Below are 24,732 nucleotides of genomic sequence, written 5' to 3'. Positions count from 1 at the left end.
TAATAGCTTCATTTTTCAATTTGAGACCTTTGCTCTCTTTTAGAAAAAGGGAAACATGTCCTCTGTTTTCTATAAGCCTTTCTCTTCCTCTGGGTTAAACTCCACTTTATTTGCCAGTAATTGCAACCAAAGATTGTCCAGTGTGAGGTGACCCTGACCAGCCACTGACTCTTGAGATGCTCGATCAATGACGACCGTGACTGCTGGTCTTGGGATCTGAATGTCGAAGGGGATTGGGAGAGAAGATTAGTGCAACAGGATAAAACTCCTCTGTGGTAAACAATGCTGCAGTCAAACTTAAACTCCCTGATTCAAAAACCAGGTGTTCAAATATTGCATAAATGTGTTTACACTGATCACTGCAGGAACACAAGTCTGAAGTCTGAAGACTTCATTTTCATTGTCATGTTTGTTCATTGTTTCAGAGTTCAGAAAGAAGAAAACTCCAGGGGCTAATGTGTGGAGTGTGATAAAGATGATTCTAGCTGAATATATAGTATATTTTGTCACTAGTGCTTAAAGGAGTGTTGCAGTAATGTAACATTGCAGTTCTAGAATGTTGAGACTCTCAGGAGATATTCTAACCTTTATCCACCATCATGACTGAAGTTTATAGTATGTGTCTTTGTCCTGAAATATTCAATACAGGATATCGACCTTAGTTTGTGACCTTCTTCTTTTCGATACACTTTATGAATAGTGAATAATACCAGTCATATTAACTATACCATGGGTTAGCCGTGGATGTATAGCTCATAGTGAGAATCATCAGATACCAAATATCAAATACAAATGAGAAACCAGAGCTGGATGAGTCCCTGTTATTTAGATCTGCTGTTTGGGAGTATTACAGTTTTCCAGTACATTATAATGACAAGAGAGGTGGAAACTATCTCTAAAAATGCAAATAATCCAGCACACCAAAACCATAGATAGATTACCTAAACTTATTTTACCTAAACTTATGTATCGCAGGGCTTGACCCCTGTTCCAGGAATTTTCCACTACCTTGTTACTCACTTGAACCATGGGTGGATGTAAGGTTTCAGAGAGGTGATTAACTGGATAAAATTAGAAAATAAAGTGAGTCTTGACTTTGCACCAACTGTCAAACTGAAAGCTTAAACTGAACTGCTGGCTCTGATGGTCTAATGGTTGTATTCTGCTTTGCTGAAAATGTAGCCAACTGCAACCCCACAACCATGATATTTTACAATCCATGGATTTTGCATACACCTGTAAGCACGTTCCAGAAAATAATGAATCCTACGACTCCCATAATGCAGTCATGTGCCTGGTAAAAGGTAACATCTTTTAAATTCTGTTCCTCCAGTTTGAAACACAGGCTTTTTGTTAAAACATTACACAGCTGTTTTCACAGGCTGAGTACTACCCCCATGGCAAGAAAACAGATAGTGATTGTGATAATATAAATCAATAGCCAGTCAGATTTCCATGTGATGGGATTGTGTTTTGATTTCATTAGTTCTGCTTGGGAAGAAATGGACAAGAGCTCAAAGCAGCTGGTGCATCTGGCACTACGCACCATCAATTTAACTCAGTGTTCATGTGCAAAGTGGCTATGATGTTCTCAACGGAAATATGACCAGCAGTCCATTGCTACATCCTGTTTTGATGGACACTACTCCAAGAGAAAAAATCCTTTCAGTCCAGACATTGTGAAAATATAATAAAGTCCTATTATTTTTCACAATGAACCCCAAAATCTGTCATGACACCCTGATTTCATGCTGAAGTGGCGTGGGTTTCATCTAGCTGTCAGACAGCTGTGAAGGAAAGTCACGGCAGGTCTCAGTATTGCCTGGCCCTCTGAAAGCTGCTGCTGTCCCCTTCATCAGACCCCAGGGGACACACAGCTTCCAGGGCCTCCCCCCTCTGCTATCTCTCACCACCTATCTGACAGTTTCTTATGTTCCCGCTGACTCAAGTGCAGCTTGGTTTATTATCCAGATCGCTGGCATCTGTATAGTAACCATCCATCTTTCTTCTGTTTGCTGCATAGACCTATATGATGTGGCCCAATGGCCCCAGTTACTAATGATTACTTATACCAGGGACAGCTATAAGAGGTGAAAGGTTTAGTTGGTGACCCAGACAACTGTCACCAGCAAATTTACTGAACTGTAGCTAATTCAAGTCCAAAAGAAGCTCTTTGCTGTTATCTGCTTAATATACTTTCTGCATGCAAGTCTCTATAATGTTTCAACTCTGCCAAAGATGGTTTCTTGACGGAAAGCCACTCACCATACATTGGAAGTTTGAAAAAGATCTTTTTAATGCAAACACCAACAGAATGGTGTTCACACCACCCCAATTTAATACAGTTGGTTCTGGAAGTGTTTTCACCATTCTGCATTCCCATTTTCATTTTTTTCATCAGGATCTATAGTGTTACTTTACACACACACACACACACAAATGCAACTCTGCTGGATAATATTATGATCCTATAGGCTTATTACAAGGCTACCAACTACTTTATTATTTGAACCTTGTTTCTGATACTCTTATACCCACAAGGCTCAGCAGCTGTTGCTGTGCAGATGAAGTCAGTCAGAGGTGTGAATCTGAATTTACCCAACACTGATTGAGAATTCAATAGTGAACTGATTTAAGCTACAGGCTGTGTTGTTAATTTTCTTAGTGCTGTAATCCTGAGCTTCCACTTACCCTTTATGGTGAATGTAACAGAATTTTACGTTATAATACAGATATTCATCTTTTGTACTGATAATTTAACTAAGAGAGTAAAATGTGTACCCAAACCATGCTCACTAAGCACTGAACCTGAAGCACTCACTAACCTTAACCAAGAGCTGTGAGAGTCTAAACAGAACCAATGCTGAAGTCACTACATGTGGATGTTGCACTGGCAGATCGGATATTTTGGCAGAAGACAAACACGTAGTCTGTAAACATTTTACAAATACCCTCAGTATTAACATTTTTGCACCTTGCCAAGTGTGTAAATTAACTAAATTTAAATAAATAATAATAATAAATGTAACCTGGCTGCACTTGCTGTTTCAAATTAGTATAGACATGTAATTTCTAGGTGACAGGGTTGCAGAACCTCTGGGATTCTAGGACTCAAGCAATCCACTCTCTCAGTTCACATTCATCTTATTAGTACTAATAAGATATTTATTGCTTGGCCCTAAATAGTCCACAGGACAAATGCTGGTAAATGATTAGATGATCTAAATAATACAATGATCATACATCTATAATGTAGTCATTTGAAGTGGAGTTTGGAGTTTGATAGCACTCCGGCCCTGAAGCAGCAACATTACAGAGTATTCCAGGACACAGGTTTCTTTGAATTGCATCAGATGGAGAGAAGAGCAGCTCGTGTTCTTATCTGTCTTGTTATGGCAGGATGCAGGAGAAGAAAATGCCTTTGGGTTAGAACCAAAACAGGCCTGTTTTCGGTGAATGAGGGGTCAAGTGCTTGATAGCCAGGTGCTGTCAGGCAAGAAGCAGGTGTGGGGAACAAGGAGCTCTAAGATCACAACAGGATGCCAGCTCTGTGGAACAAATAGCCAGGTGTTTAATGCAAATAAGCACCATTTAAAGTAAATAACTAGATGCACAACTGACAGACTGGCAGTTGTGGCAGCAGTATGATACATTATTGAAAGAAGGAAAATTGTTCTGAAGAAAAGGTTTTCATCAAGAATACATTTTCCACAGTTGTCATTTATGAAACTGGTTTTGGTTGAAAGCAATCAGTACTAAGTAATAAGCTTATTTCTCTCTCAGCTAACTCTCTGACATATTCTACATTCTATATTACCATACATATTTATAGATAAGTTTTTAAGGGTGAGAATAGCAGTTGCTCTTGTCACTGCTGTTTTTCGTCTCTTTGCTCTCCTGTCATTCTTGTCTTTCTCTGTTGCACTTTTTCCTGTATCTTCTCTTTATACTAATGGTTATCTCTAATCTTATTTGCATTCAAATTACCTCACCAGGTGGTACACCAATCAGAGGTAAGAATGCTGGGTATTAGAATGTCTATTCATCCTCCTCTCCTCCGTTGCCTCCATCTTCCTCCTCCTGTCACCTCAGTGTGTCTCCATTTCCAGTCTCCTGCCCTGACACTTTCTCTGCCTTCAACTCGTAACCTTTCAGTAGCATGTATGGTCTTGGAAGAGACAAAACCAAGAGGCAGGTACAGACTAGTACAGGTAGTGAGGATGTAATCAAATAAAATGATCATAGTTTGACAACTTATGCACTGATGTTACAACTGATTAACAGACAGCAATGGGCTAACAGAGGATTAGTACTAAGCTAATGAAAGCCATTTACAAAGTCCATCCAACAATCAAAAAAATCTTATGTTTGAAAATGATTTCATTAGGAACCAGGGGACATAAATTAAATCTACTAGTTAGCCAAAATCAGAGTATTCATTTTGGTTGTGTTCACACCTAACATGTTTGGTGGGGATTAATGTTCAACTCACATTCAACCACCAAACTCAGAGAAGTGGTTTTTGGTTCAGCTCTAAATGGTGGTCTAGGGCTCAGAAGAAGCTGAATAACATGATTTTGGTTGAATGTGACACATAAGGTTTATCCAACATTAGTTATATATATATATATATATATATATATATATATATATATATATATATATATATATATATATATATATTGAATTACCTTTCACTTAAATGTATCAGGGGATAATCCCTATACTCACATACTGACCAACACATATGTTACTATGGTTACCATGGTGGTTACTATGGTGTTCTTGCATGATTATAATGATAACCTGTCGAGATCATTTTGTTAACAGTTAGAATGACCAGCAGACAACATCTTACCACTTGAATTTCCTCAGTGCATCACTAGAGGAAATTCAAGTGGTAAGATTGTTGTCTGCTGTCACACAGTCATTGTGATCTGCTTTGGTTTCATACCACAAAGGATTTACATCGAGGGTCAGATTCTATGTGGGGCCCAGACCCATATTTTCAGGTGGATTCAGGTTGTCTGAGGTCCAGACTTTCACACCAGCCTAAACAAACCAACAGCAAACTGCATCAAACATGTTAGGTGTGAAAGCACCTTAAACCAAATCTCCAAAACCCCATGTGTAAACACACCCTTACAGCCCATGAGCCACAAAGGTTACTGCCAGAAACAACATGAAAGTCCAACAGGGCCAAGAGGATGTTAGAAACATCTGTGGACATGAAAAGGCTTTTGGCTAGCAAAAAATAAAGGTATATAGATCAAATATATTGTGGCAAAACATTCCTCTCTACTTAAACATTTAGCAGAACATCTGTCAGCAGTAATGTCAGTTCTCTGCCTAATGCCATTAAGCCATGTCATAGAAGTGAGTCCATTAGCATGTAAAATAACTTACCACTTGCATAGTTTGTGGAGTACAAATGGTGTCATTAAGCTGTAAAGTTTTGAAAAGGCTGCAGAGAGAGGAAACACATGTATCATTATTGAAAGCTGAACATCTGAAAGCAGAGAAAGCAGAGAAAGTTTTGGAAGTAACATTTCGTTTAGGACTTCATAGTCTCCATCTTTAAGAAGTCACACCTTCTGTGGCAGCACTGATTAGCATTTCCATACTAAGATGTCAATCTACAAGTTCTTCAGCATCACTTTGTAACTCACAGTAGAGAATGGAGCATTTTTTTTCCCTAAAAGACCTACACTACAGCAAGTGTGAGGATTGGTCTCCAGTCTCCTGGAAAAAAGATACACAGCTTCTTCGTTATCATTTGACACAATGTTTTGTGATAAGCAGGAGAAAGACTTACCCACATACCGTGTGTGTGTGTGCGTGTGTATGTGTGTGTGAAAGAGAGTTTAAGGACATAGAGTACATCTCAGGCAGAATGTCTTTGTTGGCTGCATCCCAGATGAAGGTTGCTCCTCCTCCATCTCTGGGCTCGCTGTCTGCACCAGATCCACCAGGGATGTGACTATACACACATTATTTCAACCGCTGATTTTTTTTTTTTTTTCAACTAGCACTTAACATTGTGTTACAATTCCATCCCATGTTGCATTTCAGGATTGTATTCTGAAATATGTATCTTTTAACATTTTGTTTTTCACATTTCTTATTGTCCACTGCAAATCTGCATGATCTATGTCACATTCATAGTCAATATATAATCTTGCATAATTGCTAAAGATACATTCATGTTTTCTATCTTAAACCTAATCACTCTATTGACAACTGAATATTAAATGTTTGTGTAAATGCTATGAAGTTTTTTATCTCATGTATTTGGAGTGAGTGGATGTAGATCATGGTGTCAGGTAAGTTACAGCTTATGTTTTACATCTTCTTTCCCCAAAATGAAAGCTCCAAACCACAACATACACATAGGAAATATTCTGTGCTTTTAAAGAAGAGATAAATGGAAGTGGAAGTGACCTTGGTTTATCCAATGGTAACATCAGTATAGCACAAATACTAAAGGCTTTGACCAATCACAGTTTTAAAGCTATTGCTGCTACATTTGGATTTGTATGAATTTCATGGTTCCCTCTGTGCTGTTTCCTTGTCACATTTGCACCACAGTGGTTTATGATGTGTTCAAGACCCACCTTCTTTTACTGGAATGTCTTTTGATTGACATTCAGAAGAACCAAGAACATGCTGTTTCTTGGGTTAACATTATGCAGCAATCAATCTGAAATGGTGCCACCAGAATATGATCAGCAGGAGAGTAACTCATCGGCCTCATTGAATGTACAGTATATAGACTTTGAAGTGAAACCTTCCATCAACTTCAAGAGGATTCTTCTTACATTGATCCATGTAGTAATATCGCAATATCACGTACAGTAACTACTAAGTGTTTTATACAATATATGTAACAAGTAGGACCCTATTTTCATGGCAGCACAGTGACCACTGCAAGTGTTCAGAAGCAAATCATTATCATGGTAATTAAATTATATCAGCAATGGAATACTTAATTTTGAAATTCAATCACTAGTGAATACTTAGTGTTCAGATTTTAATATTGTTCACATCTTAACAAAAGCAGTGGAACCCAAATGTAATCAATGACACCAGGCTGCTACAAAATAACTGCACACACCACAACAGTCACCACAGCAACAGTCCCATGAATCACTGCTTCACTGGGTCAGCTGTTGAGATAGTGTATTTATTAATCAGAATCATGAATCATTTATATTCATCTATTCTTCAGCCAGCCCTGCACTTTACACTGTTACACCTTCATGAACCAAAATAACATACATGCTTGGAGAAGCCTACACATTACCTGCCCCTAAGACCTACTATGTAGCACTTGCTTTTGTATTTCTGCAATGAAAATAAGGGTCCATAATGCTTAAATGAAAGATCTGAGCCAAAGAGCACTTAGATCAGTCATTACCTGTCAGGCATCACAGGATAAAGCTGATGGTCTTTATACTGTCAACAACTTCCATCTGTCTCTCAAGACTTTCTGATTCTCTCAGCCCCAAGCCAAGGCTGTGGCTCAGGAGGTAGAGCAGTTGCCCACCAGATCAGAAGGTCGGGCTCCTCCAGTCTGCATGCCGAAGTATCCTTGGGCAAGATACTGAACCCCAAATTGCCTCCAATGGCAATTGATATCATCAGTGTACGAATGTGTGTGTCTGTGCTAGAAAGCACTATTGTATTGAAAAGACTAGAAAAGCACTGTATAAGTACAGTCCATTTACATTTACATTTACAACAGGCAGGTAAAACAGAAGTCCTGGGTCATCTTGTACAAGGCTAATAATATTTGGTCATTGCCACAAATGATTAGATGTAGCAGAGCCCTTAAAACAATAAGCAGAAAATAACTGTGTTAGTGTTTCTGTGTCTGCATCAGGTTACTCAAACACCTGGTCTGTGTGTGTGTTTTGACTGTGGATGGTGGAGACCTGAACTGTGACATTTTGGCCTCCCTCCCCAGGAGCACTTCAGATTGAGAACAGCGAGGAGTCTGACCAGGGCAAGTACGAGTGCGTGGCAGTCAACAGCGCCGGGACTCGCTACTCGGCTCCAGCTAACCTTTATGTTCGAGGTAAGATCCCTCTTGACCCCAGCTGACCCCTCCCTGCTGCCATTCAGGGCACCACCTCCAGCAGTAAGGTCCTCTCTCGTCACCTCCGCTGCACCGATGCTCTGCCTCCTGGCTGCTAATAAGGAGACTGGATTCAACTGCAGTGAAAATTGAACCTGTTGATGCCTGTCTGGTCTCTGCTCTCACACTGTCATTTCCTGCACTCTCTGTATCCCTGTCTGTCTCGTCTTTGTCTCCTGGGGGATGATTTATGTATTTTGCTCCACAGCCTTGTTGTTAGTTTGCTTGACCTGCCTAACCTCATAGTGACGGGGGGGAGGGGGATGTTTTGACTCATCAGGGGTGAAGGAGAGGTTGGCTGCGCTTCTGCCTCTTTGTTTTGGGGAGGTGGAGGTTTACGTGTGGAGTCTTGCCACAAAGAGAAGCTTACACCTTCACTGTTGCATGTCCCATGTGATAGAAGACAGGCGGGGAATTCCCCTGAAATGGCTGGATGTGCTGCAACAAAAGCCAGCAGCTTCTGGGCTTCTCATATGTAGGCCATGTTCACAAACAGGTCGATTAGCCTCAACTAATATCAGGTTCTCAAAGGCAATTTTCAAAGCATGGGGGTGATTCATTACTGCTTTAGTCTCTTGGTCATTCAACGTGTCCATTGACAAGGCTCTTTCATGTAGTTTGCCATAAAAAAATTGTCAAGGCTTCTGCGTGCTACACACAGTTACTGCATAATCTTCAGTGCTTTTTTTTAAAACATATTTACTACTGTTTTGAACATTTTATCATTTGGACCTGGTATCACAAATGTCATGTACCCCCTTGTCTTAGCCCTAAAGTATATTAGATAGTCAAAGAATCTTACATAAAGGATAGTTTAGATTTTTTCAAGCCCATATTAATCTCTCATGCCACATCTACCATGAAAGAGTCCATATTCGCCATAATATGATACCTTCAAAGAGCAATGACCCTGTCAGAAATCACCCAAGCTAATGTATAATTTCAGCAGTCTGAGTGTTTGTGGGTTATTTGCTGGTCCTGTCCAACTCATGTCAAGAATGTGTGCAGTAGTGCAAATACACACACACACAGACAGTATTACAAACAGTCTGGATTTTAAATGTCAGTGATTTATACAGTTAATTATGTTGGTACAAGAAGATAGAGAGGTACTGTGGAAGACACAAACAATAATGTAAAAACTATTGAAACATTCTAAGAATATTATACAAGCCAGGTAAAAATATTTATTTTTATAAACCAGTCAGTTTTCAGCAGACTGGACCAATTACGAACCATAAATTATCGTAATTATTATTATAATTATTGTATTGTATTATAATTTTGAGAAGCAGTTCATTCCTACAGTTCGGGACAGATAGGCCCCGTGAGACCACAAGCCCCAGTGCAGTTGCATTGGCTGTACTGCCTTTCTGTCTCTAAAAATCTGTCACCAATGAGGGACTAAGAAGTCACTCTGATATGTTTCTTGTGTTTCAAATCCATCTCAATATCAGTGTAAGACTGGAACAGAGTGACTGGCTCTGCAGTATTCTGTCAGCATGATCCACCAAAAACACACAAACACAAGAACCTATGGGAAACACTCGTCCCATTTTAATTTACAACAATTATAAAAAGAGACAACTGATTCCTCCTGTGTGTGTGTGTGTGTGTGTGTGTGTGTGTGTGTGTATGTGTCATACATATGTGTGAACAGATGTACATCTTTATTTTCTCACCACAACAGATGTATCAGTTTCCCTATAACAGATCACAGAGCACTCGATACCAGAAATAAAAATTGCCTTTGAGAGCTAAAATAACACTTTCCAAGAAACTCTAAGAACAAAAAATGAAGACCCAGATTCAAAGATATTGTGTTCACTGCTTCTTCACATGGCTGACTTGTTAATGAAGGTATTTGTTGTCAAAAGTAAACACTGTACATCTTTCATCTTGTTTTAAAAAAAAAGAATGATTTGTAATTTCTGCTTCTCTTGTTTTCAAGGTTCCTGACTGTGTTGTTTTAACCTTTAACATTTCCAGGTGTGATGGTAGTTTATGTTTCCATTTTCATCCCACAGTGTGGCATCCAAGCAAACACTGCAACATGCCATATGTTACCAAAGTGTGTGTCTGTGTCATTTTCTGTATTTCTCTTCATGGTTTGTTTGTTTATTTTCTCTGTATATGGTGCCACAGTCCACGATTGCTCTTCCACTCATGTGTCAGTCGTATACACAGACTGTGTATGTTTCTATTCATCTCTCAAATGCTTATCCCTCTATTTACACATGAAGGCAGCTGTTTTTCATTATTTTCTGTGCTTTGCTTTGTTTCTGCCTCATCTACTGGATGTGTGAGAGAGTATTTTTAGTTTGCTTTGTTGTGTGTGAGACAATGTCTTTGTGAATGTTGTATATATACAAGACTTTAATTGAAGCAGAGAGATGGTTCTTTAGTCTGTTTAGCTAATAAGAGATGAGCAATGGGCTCAACTACTCCATAATAATACTTAAACACACTACTTTGATTGACAGTAGGTCAGAAATTATATAAGGTGAATAAAAACAGAGAAAATGACATGAGGATGCCACAACTATAAAACTAAATGGTAAGTAAATAGAGACTATGCTTGAATTAAATGACTAATTTGTTTCAACACAAGCTCCAGCTTTTTCTGGAGTTTTCAAACACATCTTCCAGCTGTAAAAGATGGGCGACAAAGTCCTCAGTCTTCTCTCTGCGCTAAACTGCATTTTAATTTCTCAAAAATCTCAGTATGAAAAAATGAAATGTGTTCATTATTGCTACTACAATCTACATTTTTGGTACAAAGGCACAATGGTGCCTACATGTGACTGCCATGATGCGTCTGAAATAATCAAAGGCCATCCTTTCATACAGCATTAAGCTAATGTAGTTAAGCCTAAGCAAATACAATGTAGGTATAAGTATCTGTTCTTTTCTTGGTTGAGAGGTGGACTTAAAGGGAGCTTAATGGTAAGTTAGTCCAGGGCTAGAGAATGCTATCACCTGTCAGAGGGCTCAGTAGATTTATGATGGCACAGCCTGATGCCCACTGCTGTTCAAATATGGTCTTACACAGGTAAGCTCAGCTTTTGATGGACTGAGAACGCATTGTTTTCATAGAAAACTCTGTTCAAACTCAACAAAGGCAGGTAGTGAAAATATTTGTTCTGAAATTCTGGTGTCATTCTGTCGATTCCCACGTCCAAAGTCACAAATAACCTTAAAAAGAGTGACTCAATCAACAGTAACTATAAAAAAATTAAACTGCACATTAGCAAATTACTATACTCAAGATACAAAAAACAGGCATGATGATGAATACTGGAGGGAAACTATAGTACTGTCTTAGTTAATACATTCCAGAGTAAGTGGGTAAGTGGACCAACAGGGCAGCCTCTGAGGACTCAGTGTGCTCCCTTAATACAAGTGTTCCTACATAAATGAATCTGCTCTCAGTTAGGACTGGGCACATGGCAAAAGAAGTACAAACCTCCGAGGTGACTGTTTGACTAATCCTGTCAGGGGCCATGTTTATGTGCTCATTGATTTCAGGACTCAGTGGCTGAACTCAGCCAGAGTCAATGGGTAGGATAAATGTGGGCAGTAACACACAGTCTGCTTTGTGTGCTTAATGAAGTCTGGCTGTCAGCGAGCCTCAGCCTCCTTCATGCCATCTTAATTCAAAGGCTGCAGCAAAGTTAAGGACAGGGAGGGAAAAGTGAGTGTTTGTGTGTCTGTGTCTGCTTCTGTGTGTCCATTTGTATGTGTGATGAATTGAATATTTTTTCACTGTGAGAGTTAGACTAGCACAGATGATCTTAAAATGTATCTTATTCTGCTTATGTGAGTATATCCTACATGGCCTTTGCTTTGTGTGTTTGATGGGTCTGCCCTGTGTTGTTGCAATATGACGTGTGTGTGCGTGTGTGTGTGTGTGTGTGCACATTTCTCACTGCACTGCACAGACTATTGTCTCCACTGTGAATTTCTCACTCATTAATGGATAAGCAGATATTTGCCTGTTTTACTCTCTCTGTTTTTCCTTGTCTTCTTCCTCTCACTCCTTATTTTGCCCTTCTTGTTGTTTTTTTTTTTTTCTTTTTCACTTTATCTGAAATCCCTCCATCATCATTGCACCCTGCCATCCAAAAACACAATCCAAAATCTCACCACTCAGATCAACGGGAAGGTTGGTTTTTTCACTCTTTACTGTCCTAAAGCCAAGGTCTGGCAGACTGGAGCCGTGCCGCGCCAGCATCTTGCTAGGCGCCTCAGGCCCGTCCCGGCCTCTCTCTCAGGACCCCAAAGTGCAACCCCAACTGCATTCCTCCCCACCCTGTTGCAACAGTATATGCTACCTTGCTTCACATCACATATTGCTCCATTCAGCCTGCTCCTCTGAAATTTTGTGAAATGAGCATGTCTTAGATGGCAGTAATGTGCTCTCTGCACAAATGGCATTGCAAAGGTTCACAGAGCCACAGCAGGCCAGATACATGTGATGTAAAACATTAAGTGCCCTACAAAGAAAATTAACCTTCACTTAACTATAACTAAATACTAGATTTCAACTCTAAGACTGAAGCTTATCTTCTAAAAAATATTTTTTGTTTAAACAGATTAGGCTGAACTCACTGGAATGATCACAGACACTGATCAGCTGGTCTTTCCCAGCTATGGTTCCTCAGTTCCCTGAAAACACTTGAATACCCCAAGTTCACACAAGTAAGCTTGCAAAGAATCTCAGCTAAAGTACACAAAACAACAGCAACAGTATGTGAAATGCACAGGGCTACATGATGTAAGACTTACTGAGTTGGGATAGCAGTTCATATTTCATAAAGAATATGAGATACACACAGTGTAGTAGACAAGTACAGTACAAAAGGTGAATGAGTTCGAACATTTCTGGTCATCTGATGAAACATGTCAAACAGTTCACTTTCAGACTCTGGGTCTATTTTGGATTGAATCAGTTACCACAGTGTGGAGTTTTGTTCCTAATTGCAACAATGAAGGATTCTGACTTTCTACAACTCTGATTCACACCTTGGACAGTTTTTTTCCCCATTAGATCAGGGGCTGAGGCTCAAATGTATCATATTATTTAGTGCCATCTGCCACTCCAAACTAAAGAAAAAACATGCGATCTGTTTCTTAGAAACACAGATGAAGTAATTAAAACTATTTGGGTACTCTAATTTTGTTACATGTCCAGACAAAAACTTTGGTTATTCTTTACATGTGACAAAGAAATTATAAAGATGTGTACAGTGAGTACTGTTGTTGCACGCCTCACACCTTTTTTGGAAAGGGAACATCAATTTACATGATTTGCTCCCACAACATAATCTCAGTTCAGAGTTTGTGCTCACTTCACAAAATTTTGCAACTGTGTCAGTCTCATGATGTCCTCTCCAGCATGCTGATCATGTTTTTATTGTCTTCGCTGATTCAAAAGCATGGCTCGTCTCAGCTCTCATCTGCTGTCTAACCATCATTACACTGAGCAGCAGGCTCTGAGCTCACACTGTTTTTACCATGCTCTCCTCTTAACTGTGTCTGCTAGAAAACTAGACTCTCCAAGAGAACAAAATAGCCTCAAACATATTACAGCCTTTTCTGAGGCTCTTACTGCTGGATCATTAATAGGGGAATGTGGAGGAGCTCAGAAATTGAGGGGGAGTGAACTACTACTGGAGAGAATTGCAGTCCTAACTGAAGTGTTTGTGTTTGATATGTGGATTTGGAGACTTGTGGTGCAGCTTGTTGATCATGTTTTATTCTACAGAAACAATATTTTTTGTTGTTCCTTCATGGCTTCATGTCTGAGAGATGCTGCACGAGCAAAAGGAATAGTTCAACATCATTTCAAATCTCAGTAACAATACTTCACTCTTATGAAAAGCTTGTGTTAGGTTTGTGTTAATTCCAACAAGCCATTTGAGTTTAATGGTAACAGCACATAAAGAGGCTTTGATTTTAGAAGCTTCAAAGATGACAGACCTTTGAAAACTAGATAAGCACTTAAAGTAAATTGCCAGAGGAAACTGTAAAGGAGAATGAATGATTATTATATAATTCTGTGAACTCTCATCATCAAGACAAAGGTAATCCCGTCAACTCCAAATAAGGGGAAAAAAGATGAACTTGTTATTTCTGATGCAGCAAGAATGTGGACAAATGTAGTTGCAGAAGTACAACCAAACAGACAATCACACTGAAATTATATAAGGCAACAAGACTCAGCAGACTGACAGTAGAAATTGCAGCTATCACTGGCATGACTGCCCAAAAGTGTAGTGTGTCTTCATGAGATGAAGGTGTTGCATTTCTGCTAACCCAGACTCTTGATTCAGCCTGTTTGTTCAGTGAGGAATCCTGAAAAATCCAAAACTACTCAACATAACATAACTCAGCTTGCGTTCATTTAAGTTAACCCAGCTTCTCTGAGAGTTATAAAAAGGCCATTGTACAAGTCTACTGTAAGTCAATTTCAGTGGAAAATGCATCTTAGGCTCTGATTTTCCTGCTAAAGAAGCCAGAGTGTGCACTGTAGGATGGAAATAAAAGCTCATTCTCCTGTAGATTTCAGGATTGAATGTATTATTCATAAAAATGCATCAAAAATCCTCAGAAAAAGCTGCCATTCTGGCCAAGTCTTCTTTTATCTGATGAGAAAGAAAGCAAAGATAATGGAAAGGATGATGTCTATAGTCTCATCTGTTGCTTAGTGAAGGGCATGACAAGAAATATTGACTCAGTAACATCTTTGACACAAAGAGTATCTGATCTTTTACATGTTCCAGGGCCTTTCTTCAGGGTTATAGGTTGAACTCCTGGTGCACTAAGGTGCTTTGAATCAAAGGCTCCAGCAGCTTAATGTATGTAGATGGTGAATTTCTAATCACATTTGTCATTTCCATTTTGAGTGATGCTTTGGATAGCATGTAGCTATCTAGATGTTATTTACAATAGTAAAACCTGTTCATCAGGCACACATTTCCCACTTCAGCTTTACACACTGTGTTGCTAATCGAAAGGCACCTCATGCTTTGCTGTGCTACAAACACTTCACCTTTTCAACTTCACCTCTCTGTCTGACAGGAAGTGAAATAAATAAATAAATAAATAATAATTTCCTTCTTTTAAACCACATGATAAGTAGCCATTAAAATTAGTGGTTAGTAGTAGTAATTAGAAGTTAACATTGTGGATTATGTATTATTATTATTATTTATATATATATAGGTAATCATTTCATTTTCAATTGACCAAGTTCAAATATTCATGTTAGTTAAAGAGGAATTCCACCAATTTTACACATCAAAGTCTAAAGATGTAGAGAAGTACTGCACATTTTAAAAATGTTGTATAAAGCCCTTGTGAAGTCTGACAAATGTCCTGGTGTCTCTTACACCAGCACTGGTTGGATCTAGCCCACTGCTCAGCTCTGCTTGAAGCTGGCAGCTTCAAGCTAAGTTAGCCACTATTAGCAATAACATACCTGTATATCCAACTCATGGGTGTATTGTAAGACCTGGATATGGTGTCGATGCATGGCCTTGCAACCGATTTTTACCAATGGCATTTGTGGTATTGCAGTGAAAAATCTTCTTTTTAACTAACTATTTTAACTTTCATAAGTCATTAATATGTGATAGTTTATGTGATCTGCGTGTGCCATCAGTGTCTCATCCACTGCAGTTCACCAAGCCTGTCATTCGTTCACAACAACTACATTCACTTATTTATGGCTCAAACCGTCATAGCGATGAAGCAGGACCTGAGGTTTCTCCACCTGAAGTTCACAGGGATGCTAATAATCTAGTCCTCTGTCACCCACGGGCTTACTTGGATCACTTGTTAGATTTTGTTGCCATTTGTAGAAATACATTGATGGTTTCAAGCCCAGAAACGTCCAGTAGAAGTCGTATTATACATCCATGAAGTATGCTAGCATAGCAGTCATGAACTAGCAGTGGCGGATCCAGAACTCATTCTTATAGCTCAGTAACCCAGAAACCAAAAACCTTTTCAGCGTATGCGCTAAGCGAGCAATTCTTGTAGGACTGAATTGATTCCATTTTAGGTCCAGTATCCAGACCTTATCATACATCCATGCTCCAACAAACTGTCGGCAGTAAAGCATTGCATTGCGGGCAATGTGCACAGTTCAGACAAGGAAGGAGAATGAGAAAAAAGACAATATTTGTAAATAATATTTATTTCTGATTTTGCTGCATGCATCCTTTAGTTTCAACTTTTAGTAGAACTTCCTACTTACAGGTCCATATGGAAAATTCAGATTTTTAAAGCAAAATGATACAGTGAAGATTAGTCTTGAAGATTAGATGTCAAAAGCTCCTTATACTTGAGGTGTCATTCACAGCATTTTTCAATTGTATATGCTTAATCCCTGTCCATAAATCCTGCAGTAAGCATGCTGCCACCTCACTGCTGCATGACTACCTTGAAAATGCATACAGATCTTTGCTTCCCCACCCATCATACCTTCTCCTACAACTCCAGCTTTTTCTTTTTTAAGACTTGGCTTCCCAAATCTTCCTCACTTATCCCTCCTTCCCTACCCCTCCTTCTCTCGTCTTTTCTCTGGCATGTCAATAAAGATATGAGTTTGTCTGCATTCTATCAGCTGCTACTAAAGTGCATATATTACTCCTAAATGTCATGGTGTCTAAGTGACTAATTCAGTCTCACTCTGGTGTTAGTACCTCACTTATCCATTCACTAGGCCAATGTCCAGACCAACAATAACAATAACATAACATAACTCACTCTTAACTTCTGACTCAATAAACTCGTCATCGAGTCATGACCATCATCCATATCTACGGGTAACTTCATGGTTTTCAATTGACTAATTTAAAAATGTGATGATTCCCTCAGTGCTGGCCAGCACATTGATCTCATCCAGCATCAGAACATAGACCTGTGCTATATTACTTATCAGCAAGCAAGAATCTTAGTGTTACCTGACTTGGATTAAATTGAAGGTCTTACCTTTATCTATCTATTTATCGACAAAATACTTAACTCCACCTGAACAAAGGAGTCCCTAAAAGGTCACATTTGGAAAACAGAAATATATTTAGGTTGTAGCACTTTTTGCATTATTCCAAAGTATTGCACTGCATTTACTAATCAGCATAAGTCTCAATGCCTTGGGGTGTGGACATTGCACCGGACTGGCATGGCAAAGAATGACCTAAGTCTGAAAGCAAAGCTTTACTGGTCATTCTACATTTCAGGTCTCACCAACAGTATGATCATGAACTTTGTGTAATGACCGAAACAATCCCAGATACAAGCAACTGAAACATGTTTTAGGTCTTGCTCCTGGAGATAGGTTAAGGAGAGCTCAGCTCAGAGTAGAACCACTGCTCCTACACACAAACAGGAGTGAGTTGAGGTGGGTCGGCTAGTATATCTGATAAGGCTGCCTGCAGGACGCCTCCCGGTGGAGATACTCACCAGGATGCTCAGATACTCAGATATTCTACAGGTATGTCCAAATGTAGGAATGCATTGGCATAGACTCAGAACATGCACACATATCATATATCCCACCTGGCCTAGGAATGTCTCAGGAGGAGCTGGGGAATGTGACAGATGTATGAACAACTTTGCTTAGCTCTGACGTGGACCTGAATAAGCAGTGTTGCTAAAAAGTTACAATGGAAAATGGAGAGTGGATGGAGGGATCAGTTATCTGGCATAGTACGTGATCCACTCATACAAAAATCCCATTCATTTAAATGATGTATGAATATGTCAGAAATTCAGCAACAGAGTAAACACAGTATTTGACGTAGACATTAGCTTTACCCAAAACTTGAGTCAGACTCAAGTTCAAGTCAAGAGTCTTGAATCTGATGGCTATTGACAGCACATAAGGTACAAGGTACACTGGATAATTTTATTTTTTAAATGTTATGAAGCCCATTTTGATTTTGTGATTTTTATATCCCTTGAACACCAGCACCTCCATTTATTTACAGATTTACGGTCTTTATGTGTCAGCCCTGTGATAGACTGGTGATCAGTCCAGAGTGTACCCCATTTCTTATCCATTGTCAGCTGGGATTGGCTCCAGTTCCCTGTGACCCTCAAAGGATAAGTGGTATATATAATGGATGGATAATTATTATTACATTTGGTTCACAAAGAGTTGGATTTATGCTGATTAGATTTGTGGATAATTGCTCAGTGATAGAATTTAGGATTAATTCTGTACAAATATGTGCTGCAGTTATACCATCAGGCCATTTAAGAACATACCTGTCATGTGGCAGGCCCTGTATTATCTACTGCACCTCCTGCACTGCCAGAGCTGTGAAGGAAGAAAAAAGGAAATCTAAAATTGTAATTACAAATCAACCAGTATCTAAAGTTATTTTTTTAGGGGCTCTGTAGATAATAGATGACAGGTGTAGTAATGGAGGAACATATTGGCACTGGTCCTTAAATAACCTCCATAATGTATTACTCCTATGTTACCCTTTGAAGATGATAAGCATGGGGATGCTGCAAGCCACACTTTATATTGCATTCATGTTGTGTAAAACTGAAATGTTTCCAGAAGGTTTGCTAGGTTCAAGCCAAGATTCAGTTTCAGTACTCTGGGGAAACAGTGCTGATGTAATTCCTGGCCCGCTGAGGTTAATGCATCCTATTTTAATATCCTACCTACCCCACCTTGCTGTGGTAAGGATATAAACAGGTAATTTCAATGTTATGACATCTGTCAGTAAGATCTCTGATGTGTTAATAGGTCTAGTGTTTCCATCTGCCAACACAGACAACAAGCTGTTAGCATTCAAATTTGAAGTATTTTCACACCTTCCTCTGATACAACAGCATAAAAATTAAAAGCTTATTTGGCTGCTAGAGCCAATTTTGAAATGATTGAAAGTTATAAGTAAAGGTATCTGGTAAAAACTATCCACATGCCACATTAGAGACAGGCATGTGTTGTGTGTTGGAAGATCAATGGGGAAATGAAATGTCAAGGCCTGGCTTTTGCTGTGTATCTGCTGAAATGTATTACTGCCATTACATTATTGTCCCATCCACTGCTATGCAATAAAAGCTTTGGACGCAAAAATCAGCTTTCCTAAATAATGTTAGTATTAAAACCAGCCTGTACAACTAACACAAACAATCAAACTCAATCGTCCAACCACTGATCTGTAAAAGTCTTAATATGTCATGACGTATATTTGCCAACCATTACTATCATGTCATGTAACAGCTTATAATGTTTGCTAGAATCATGTTAAAAGCAGATATGACAGAGACTTGTGGAAATACCCTAACAATATGGTTATACAATTAATTAGCTAAGTGATATTACCAAATTAAATCACTATCTATTGCTGATTTTACTAAAATAACAAAATAAATATACAGTGCTTTTTCACCATACTAGTGGTGTGGATCAAGGAGTGGTAGTTGAATGATCAGTTGGTCAGTCCACCACTTTGGTCTAGACTGAAATATCTCAGCAGAGTGTGGATGGTTGGCCAAGAAATCTTGTGCATACATATTTGTTCCGATCAGTATGAACTGTTATCATTCTGGTGATTCCTTAACTTTTCATGTAGCACCATCACAAAACTGTCCAGTAATTTGACTTATGACCAAATAGCTGCAAAAAAATAAAATAAAATAAAAAATAAAAAATAGGAAGAGATGTTGACACAAAAAGGCTTTGACCTTGAACAGTGAGGTGTCCTGTAGTTGATCTTGTCTGTCTTCATCCTTGATGTATGCTAACTATCTACAGCAAGAAGTGAATCTGAACCTCTAATAAAGAGGTGGGCTTTTTTCCAATGTGAGTGTTTAAAGTCACTACTCAGCATGAAGTAACACTGAGTCACTGATATTGATCAGTAATGGTACTGACCCTGACAATAAATATTTTTGCTGTAGGGTTATAAAAATCCTATTAAAGCTTTGATAAAAATGTATCAAATACACAACCAGCCACAGTGAAAATGATTTCCCATGAGCCCAAGCTGAACTGACCTGGCAGTTTACCCCTACATCTTCCTCCTCCCACTCCTCCTCCTCTTCCTCCTCCATCTTCTCATTTCCCAGCCCTATGCCTCCTCCTTTCTCCTCCTCCTCTACATCATGTTCTCCAGCTCTCCAACCTCCATGGGAATCTTTCTTAATGCCAGCCATCTGCATTTCAGAGCCTGCTGCTCCCCATGCCAGCAGACAATGCTGTAGTTGTATGAGTACCAGCCAAAAAGACACATTTTCTCCTCCACTACAGTAACATTTAGCCCACGCATGTACTTCAAAACTCACTGGATATTATCAGTCACAGTCACAGCACACACTAACAAGAATACTACCCAGCTCTTAACTCCAGCACCATCGCTTTTCATATTAAATCAGATTTTTCTGCACTAAGAGGTAGAGTGGTGGAATTTGTAACCATGCTCTTCTTTAGTTAAACCAAGACAAAACTCTTAGAAAGCCGCTCATACTCGGAATCCAGCCTGCAGCTTGAATTACACTTTGGGAGTCAGATTTCCCTGACTGTGGGGTGCTTAGTCAAGAGAGCAAGGGCTTCACTTATGCAACACAGCTGTCTGCATATCTAATGCTTGCACAGTACTGTTGCACTAATTCAGATGTATTGTAATGAGGAAGTCAATCCCAGCACTAAGGGGAGATTTCTGAGGAAGAGAGGTATTTTCTTTAGTCTTCTTGGTGCCTCAGCATCAGGATGTGATGGTAATGCTCCTGACTAGCAGCACAGTTGACTCCAGGTGCATTTTAATCCCTGCAGCCCAGCAGGAAACCTCAGATTCTCCAGAGAAATCAAGCTACATGCCACAGGCACAGACTCTCAGTTTACCCCATTTCCAAGTGAACAGGGCATGGCCTACTTTAACTGTTACATTAAGTAGCAGCTGGTATAATATCAGGTAATGCTATATTGACATCATGGGGCGGTGAGAGGACAAGCCAAGCTAATCATTTGGTCCTACACTGTAGTAAAGTGTTCCTGCAGGAAGTGATGAAAGCACAGTTCTTCCATGACACTAAAGAATTCAGTATATTTCTATTTTATACAAAATGTTGTCCAAACAAAACTGTGACAGCACTAGATGAGTTTGAAGAATTCTAAGAAGATCCAGCAACACACCGGCAGGAGAGGCCTAATCAATGTTAATAAGCCCTGCGCTAAGGTGGATTTTTAGTTGTGCACAGAGAGGTAACGATGTAGCTACAGAGCTTCCACATGTAGCTGCCATAACTGACGGCCCCTTCCTCAAAAATGTAACCACACATCGGAGCTACAGCAGCCACAAAGATACTGCATGGAGGCAGCAACAAACTGGGAGTGAGAGTGTTGATAGTGAAGACAGCATGTAATGAAGAACAGTTCCTTTTAATAAGACACACACAACAACAAAAAATCTCCACCCCAAACCTCAGTGTCATCACTACTGTCACAGTGAATGATAGAATGTAAATAGAGTTACTGTGGGTAATATATTTAAAGCACAGTACACCCTGATCATGCATATATACAGTCCATATATTTATCTATGTGCTGTGGAGGGAAAAACAAAGCTGAACCATAAACTCCTGCTGTAGATATTTACAGCAAAGACACATAATAACACTTGTTGGAGCTTTTCTTGTGCTTAATGTAACAAGTTGTCAGCCAGTCTCCCCTGCTCCTCCCCCAGGTGTGTGGAGGGGCTACACCTGCATGGGGTGGGTGGCTGATTTAGCTATATAAATGAACAAACAAAACCTCTTCACTTGACAGACTAGTCACTGTAGTAGTTGATAGATTTTGTGCCCTGATGACCACCATGAACTCACTGACATGCTTGGAAAGGGAGGGGTGAGGGGACTGGTAATGATCAGTTGCATTCTCACTGCTAGATGCCATTAAATTTTTCACACTACTCCTTTAAGACCTGTTTATTTTAGGTTAACCATGGAAATGAATGTTTCTCTACTGTAATCAGAGTTTCATTATCTTTGCCAGTTAATGCAACTGTTAAAGCAGACTGACTTGAAAGGTCTCCACTGCACAGAGTGACTTAATGACAAATGAAAATTAGACATGATGTTCACTGATAATGGATTATATAGTTTAAATATAACAATTATAAAATTATAAATAAAATCAGTGGCTCACTTGAAGGTCTCATAAATCAATTTAAGAAAACTAAAAGGCTATAACAAGACTGAGACTTGGTGACAGTAAAACTCTTATATAACATGTGAGACAAAGGACTAGAATTCTCGACTGAAACCAGCTCTAATAAAGTGTTTTTAGGTATCAGGAGAAATAAACCTGCCTATAAAGAATTAAACTGAGTTCAAAGTAGAAAAAAAAACACTTTAAAGCATGATGGGACAATGAAACAGGCTCATTCATCCTGACCAGTTCACACAAACTGCTGCACAGTACAAGCCAGGCCAGTCATACATGGAGTCAGCTCAGTGGCCAACTGACACCCACCCTCAACCCCAACCCCTTCTCCTCTCACCCGCCCTCTCTTTACCCCTGCAGTTCGTCGTGTGCCTCCCCGTTTCTCCATCCCCCCCACCAATCATGAGGTGATGCCCGGCGGTAGTGTCAACCTGACCTGCGTGGCAGTCGGCGCCCCCATGCCTTATGTCAAGTGGATGACCGGTGAGCTGGAGCTGACCCGAGAGGAGGAGATGCCTATTGGACGCAACGTCCTGGAGCTCACCAACATCCGCCAGTCTGCCAACTATACCTGCGTGGCCATATCCTCCCTGGGAATGATCGAGACCACAGCCCAGATCATTGTAAAAGGTGAGAAAGAATATTTTTTATGCCTGGTGATGCAGACAAGTTCATTCTTGACCCTAGGGAGAGTATGTGCAGATAAATACCTCAAACATCCTCTCATTTCTCAAGGTTTTCATTCATTTAACTTGCTAACATGTTCACACTGGAACAAGGTCTGCAAATGTCACCTGTTCTCGCTTTAAAAACACACCAGTCAGAAGAAACCATTCTACTGTTTTGTTTTCAGCCCAGGGCTTGTGAGCTTGCTCCTGTCCTTTAAAAGAGTTGCCGGGATAATCCATTTTGTCAACAGCTTCCTATGTTTCCATTTGGTGATAGTGAAATGTATTGTTCATCCAGGGTAATCACAATGTTGTTTCAGAGTTTTTCAAATGAAAATATTTAAAATGATTTTTAAAATAAAAAAGTGGGATCAGCTGTAGGTTGTCAGTAATCCCATGAACTCAAGTTTACAATTTCATTATTAGTTATCTTCACTCGTGTACAAAGTTGTCCTAAATAAAGATTAACGTATTGCTACAGGACATTATGGATTAGGTATGACTGAATGATATATGATTTGTAAACAGGTATTTTGTGTACGACGTGTGTGAGTATGACATGACTCTGTCTCTATATCGATGGAAAGAGCACTGTGGAAATGGGTATTTAGCAAAACCACAATCTTTCCTGAACCATGCGCAGTTGTCGTAGAATCCTAAACTGAACAATATGTGAGACACACAACAGGTCCCTCAACTACAGGATACACAGACATAAAGTTTATCCTGAGCTGTGTACATGCAACCCTCCATCCTGATTTCCTCTCTACAACATTCCACACTTTAAAATAACCAGTATATACATGTATTCTGTAGAAGACTGGAAGAGGAAAAATGTCATTTGTGAAATCAGTATAGTCAATGAGGAAGAAGACAGCAATGTTTCCTATATAGAATTATTTAATTTCACATTATACTCCAGACAGTGGTATGAAATGAAACACTCAGGTTAATACATCATCAGCAGATAAACATTTAGAAGTTCTTGGTATCAGGCATCAGTGCACTTTAAAATCATCAGTGTGCATCATTTCTTTTTCAGAGAGCTCTACCTCACATTCTAGCTTCATTCAGTCAGACATGAAGAAGTTCACTTGAAGAAGAAACACTGGATACACTGCATGATAATAAAGCAGATGTCAAGACTGGAGCAGCAGAGGGTTGGAACTAAAAGCCTCTGGCTGCTGCAGCTCATCCCAAATGGCAGCCTGAGAGCATCTCTGCACACCCCACTGCTCTGCTCCTTACCTCAGCACATCCACATAGGCCCAGACCACAACCTTTTCATAATCTGAGCTAAATTCACATTACATTCAAGGTGCAGAGGAATCCTCACACAATGCATGATACAGTATGACCCATCTCTCTCCAATATACTATGTGGAGTAAAACAGCCAGTTGAAGGTGAATGAATTGGCTGCGTGTTCATCCACATCAAGACCACAACATAACAATGAAACATTACTTTCTGAAATGAGTTCCAACTGTGCAAAGCATTTTTTCTCCTCTTTTATCTCTACCACCATGTTTGCCACAGACTGCAGGTTTATAAGAAAGTGAACTGATTGAATTGATTGACAGACTCTGTCCACAGTGTAGTATATACTGTGTGAATCGACTGAATGAAGAAAATAGCTTTTTGACCTTGTTTTAAAATGCACATTCACTTCTACTCTTTTTTAAATAAAATGATAATAAATGTGGAGAAAATAAACCAATTATTGTTACCAAATTAT

The 24,732-nt window shown here is 39.4% G+C and overlaps 1 protein-coding gene across 16 annotated transcripts in view; it reads left to right on the top strand.

Moving 5' to 3' along the window:
• Positions 1 to 24,732, top strand: part of ptprfa (protein tyrosine phosphatase receptor type Fa) — a 344,522-nt gene that overhangs the window by 214,645 nt on the left and 105,145 nt on the right. For 10 of the 16 annotated variants that reach the window (XM_051077194.1, XM_051077198.1, XM_051077205.1 and 7 more), the window contains exons 6-8: positions 3,996 to 4,013; positions 7,967 to 8,077; positions 22,689 to 22,958. In XM_051077194.1, coding sequence (XP_050933151.1) covers positions 3,996 to 4,013; positions 7,967 to 8,077; positions 22,689 to 22,958 — 399 coding nt within the window. The remainder of the gene's footprint in view (positions 1 to 3,995; positions 4,014 to 7,966; positions 8,078 to 22,688; positions 22,959 to 24,732) is intronic. The other 6 variants (XM_051077207.1, XM_051077206.1, XM_018696340.2 and 3 more) reach the window with 1 other exon arrangement.

Source organism: Lates calcarifer, linkage group LG17 (assembly GCF_001640805.2).
Source record: "Lates calcarifer isolate ASB-BC8 linkage group LG17, TLL_Latcal_v3, whole genome shotgun sequence".
Lineage (NCBI taxonomy): Eukaryota > Metazoa > Chordata > Actinopteri > Centropomidae > Lates > Lates calcarifer.
Note: the sequence above shows the minus strand (reverse complement) of the source record. Positions and strands in the feature narration are given on the sequence as shown.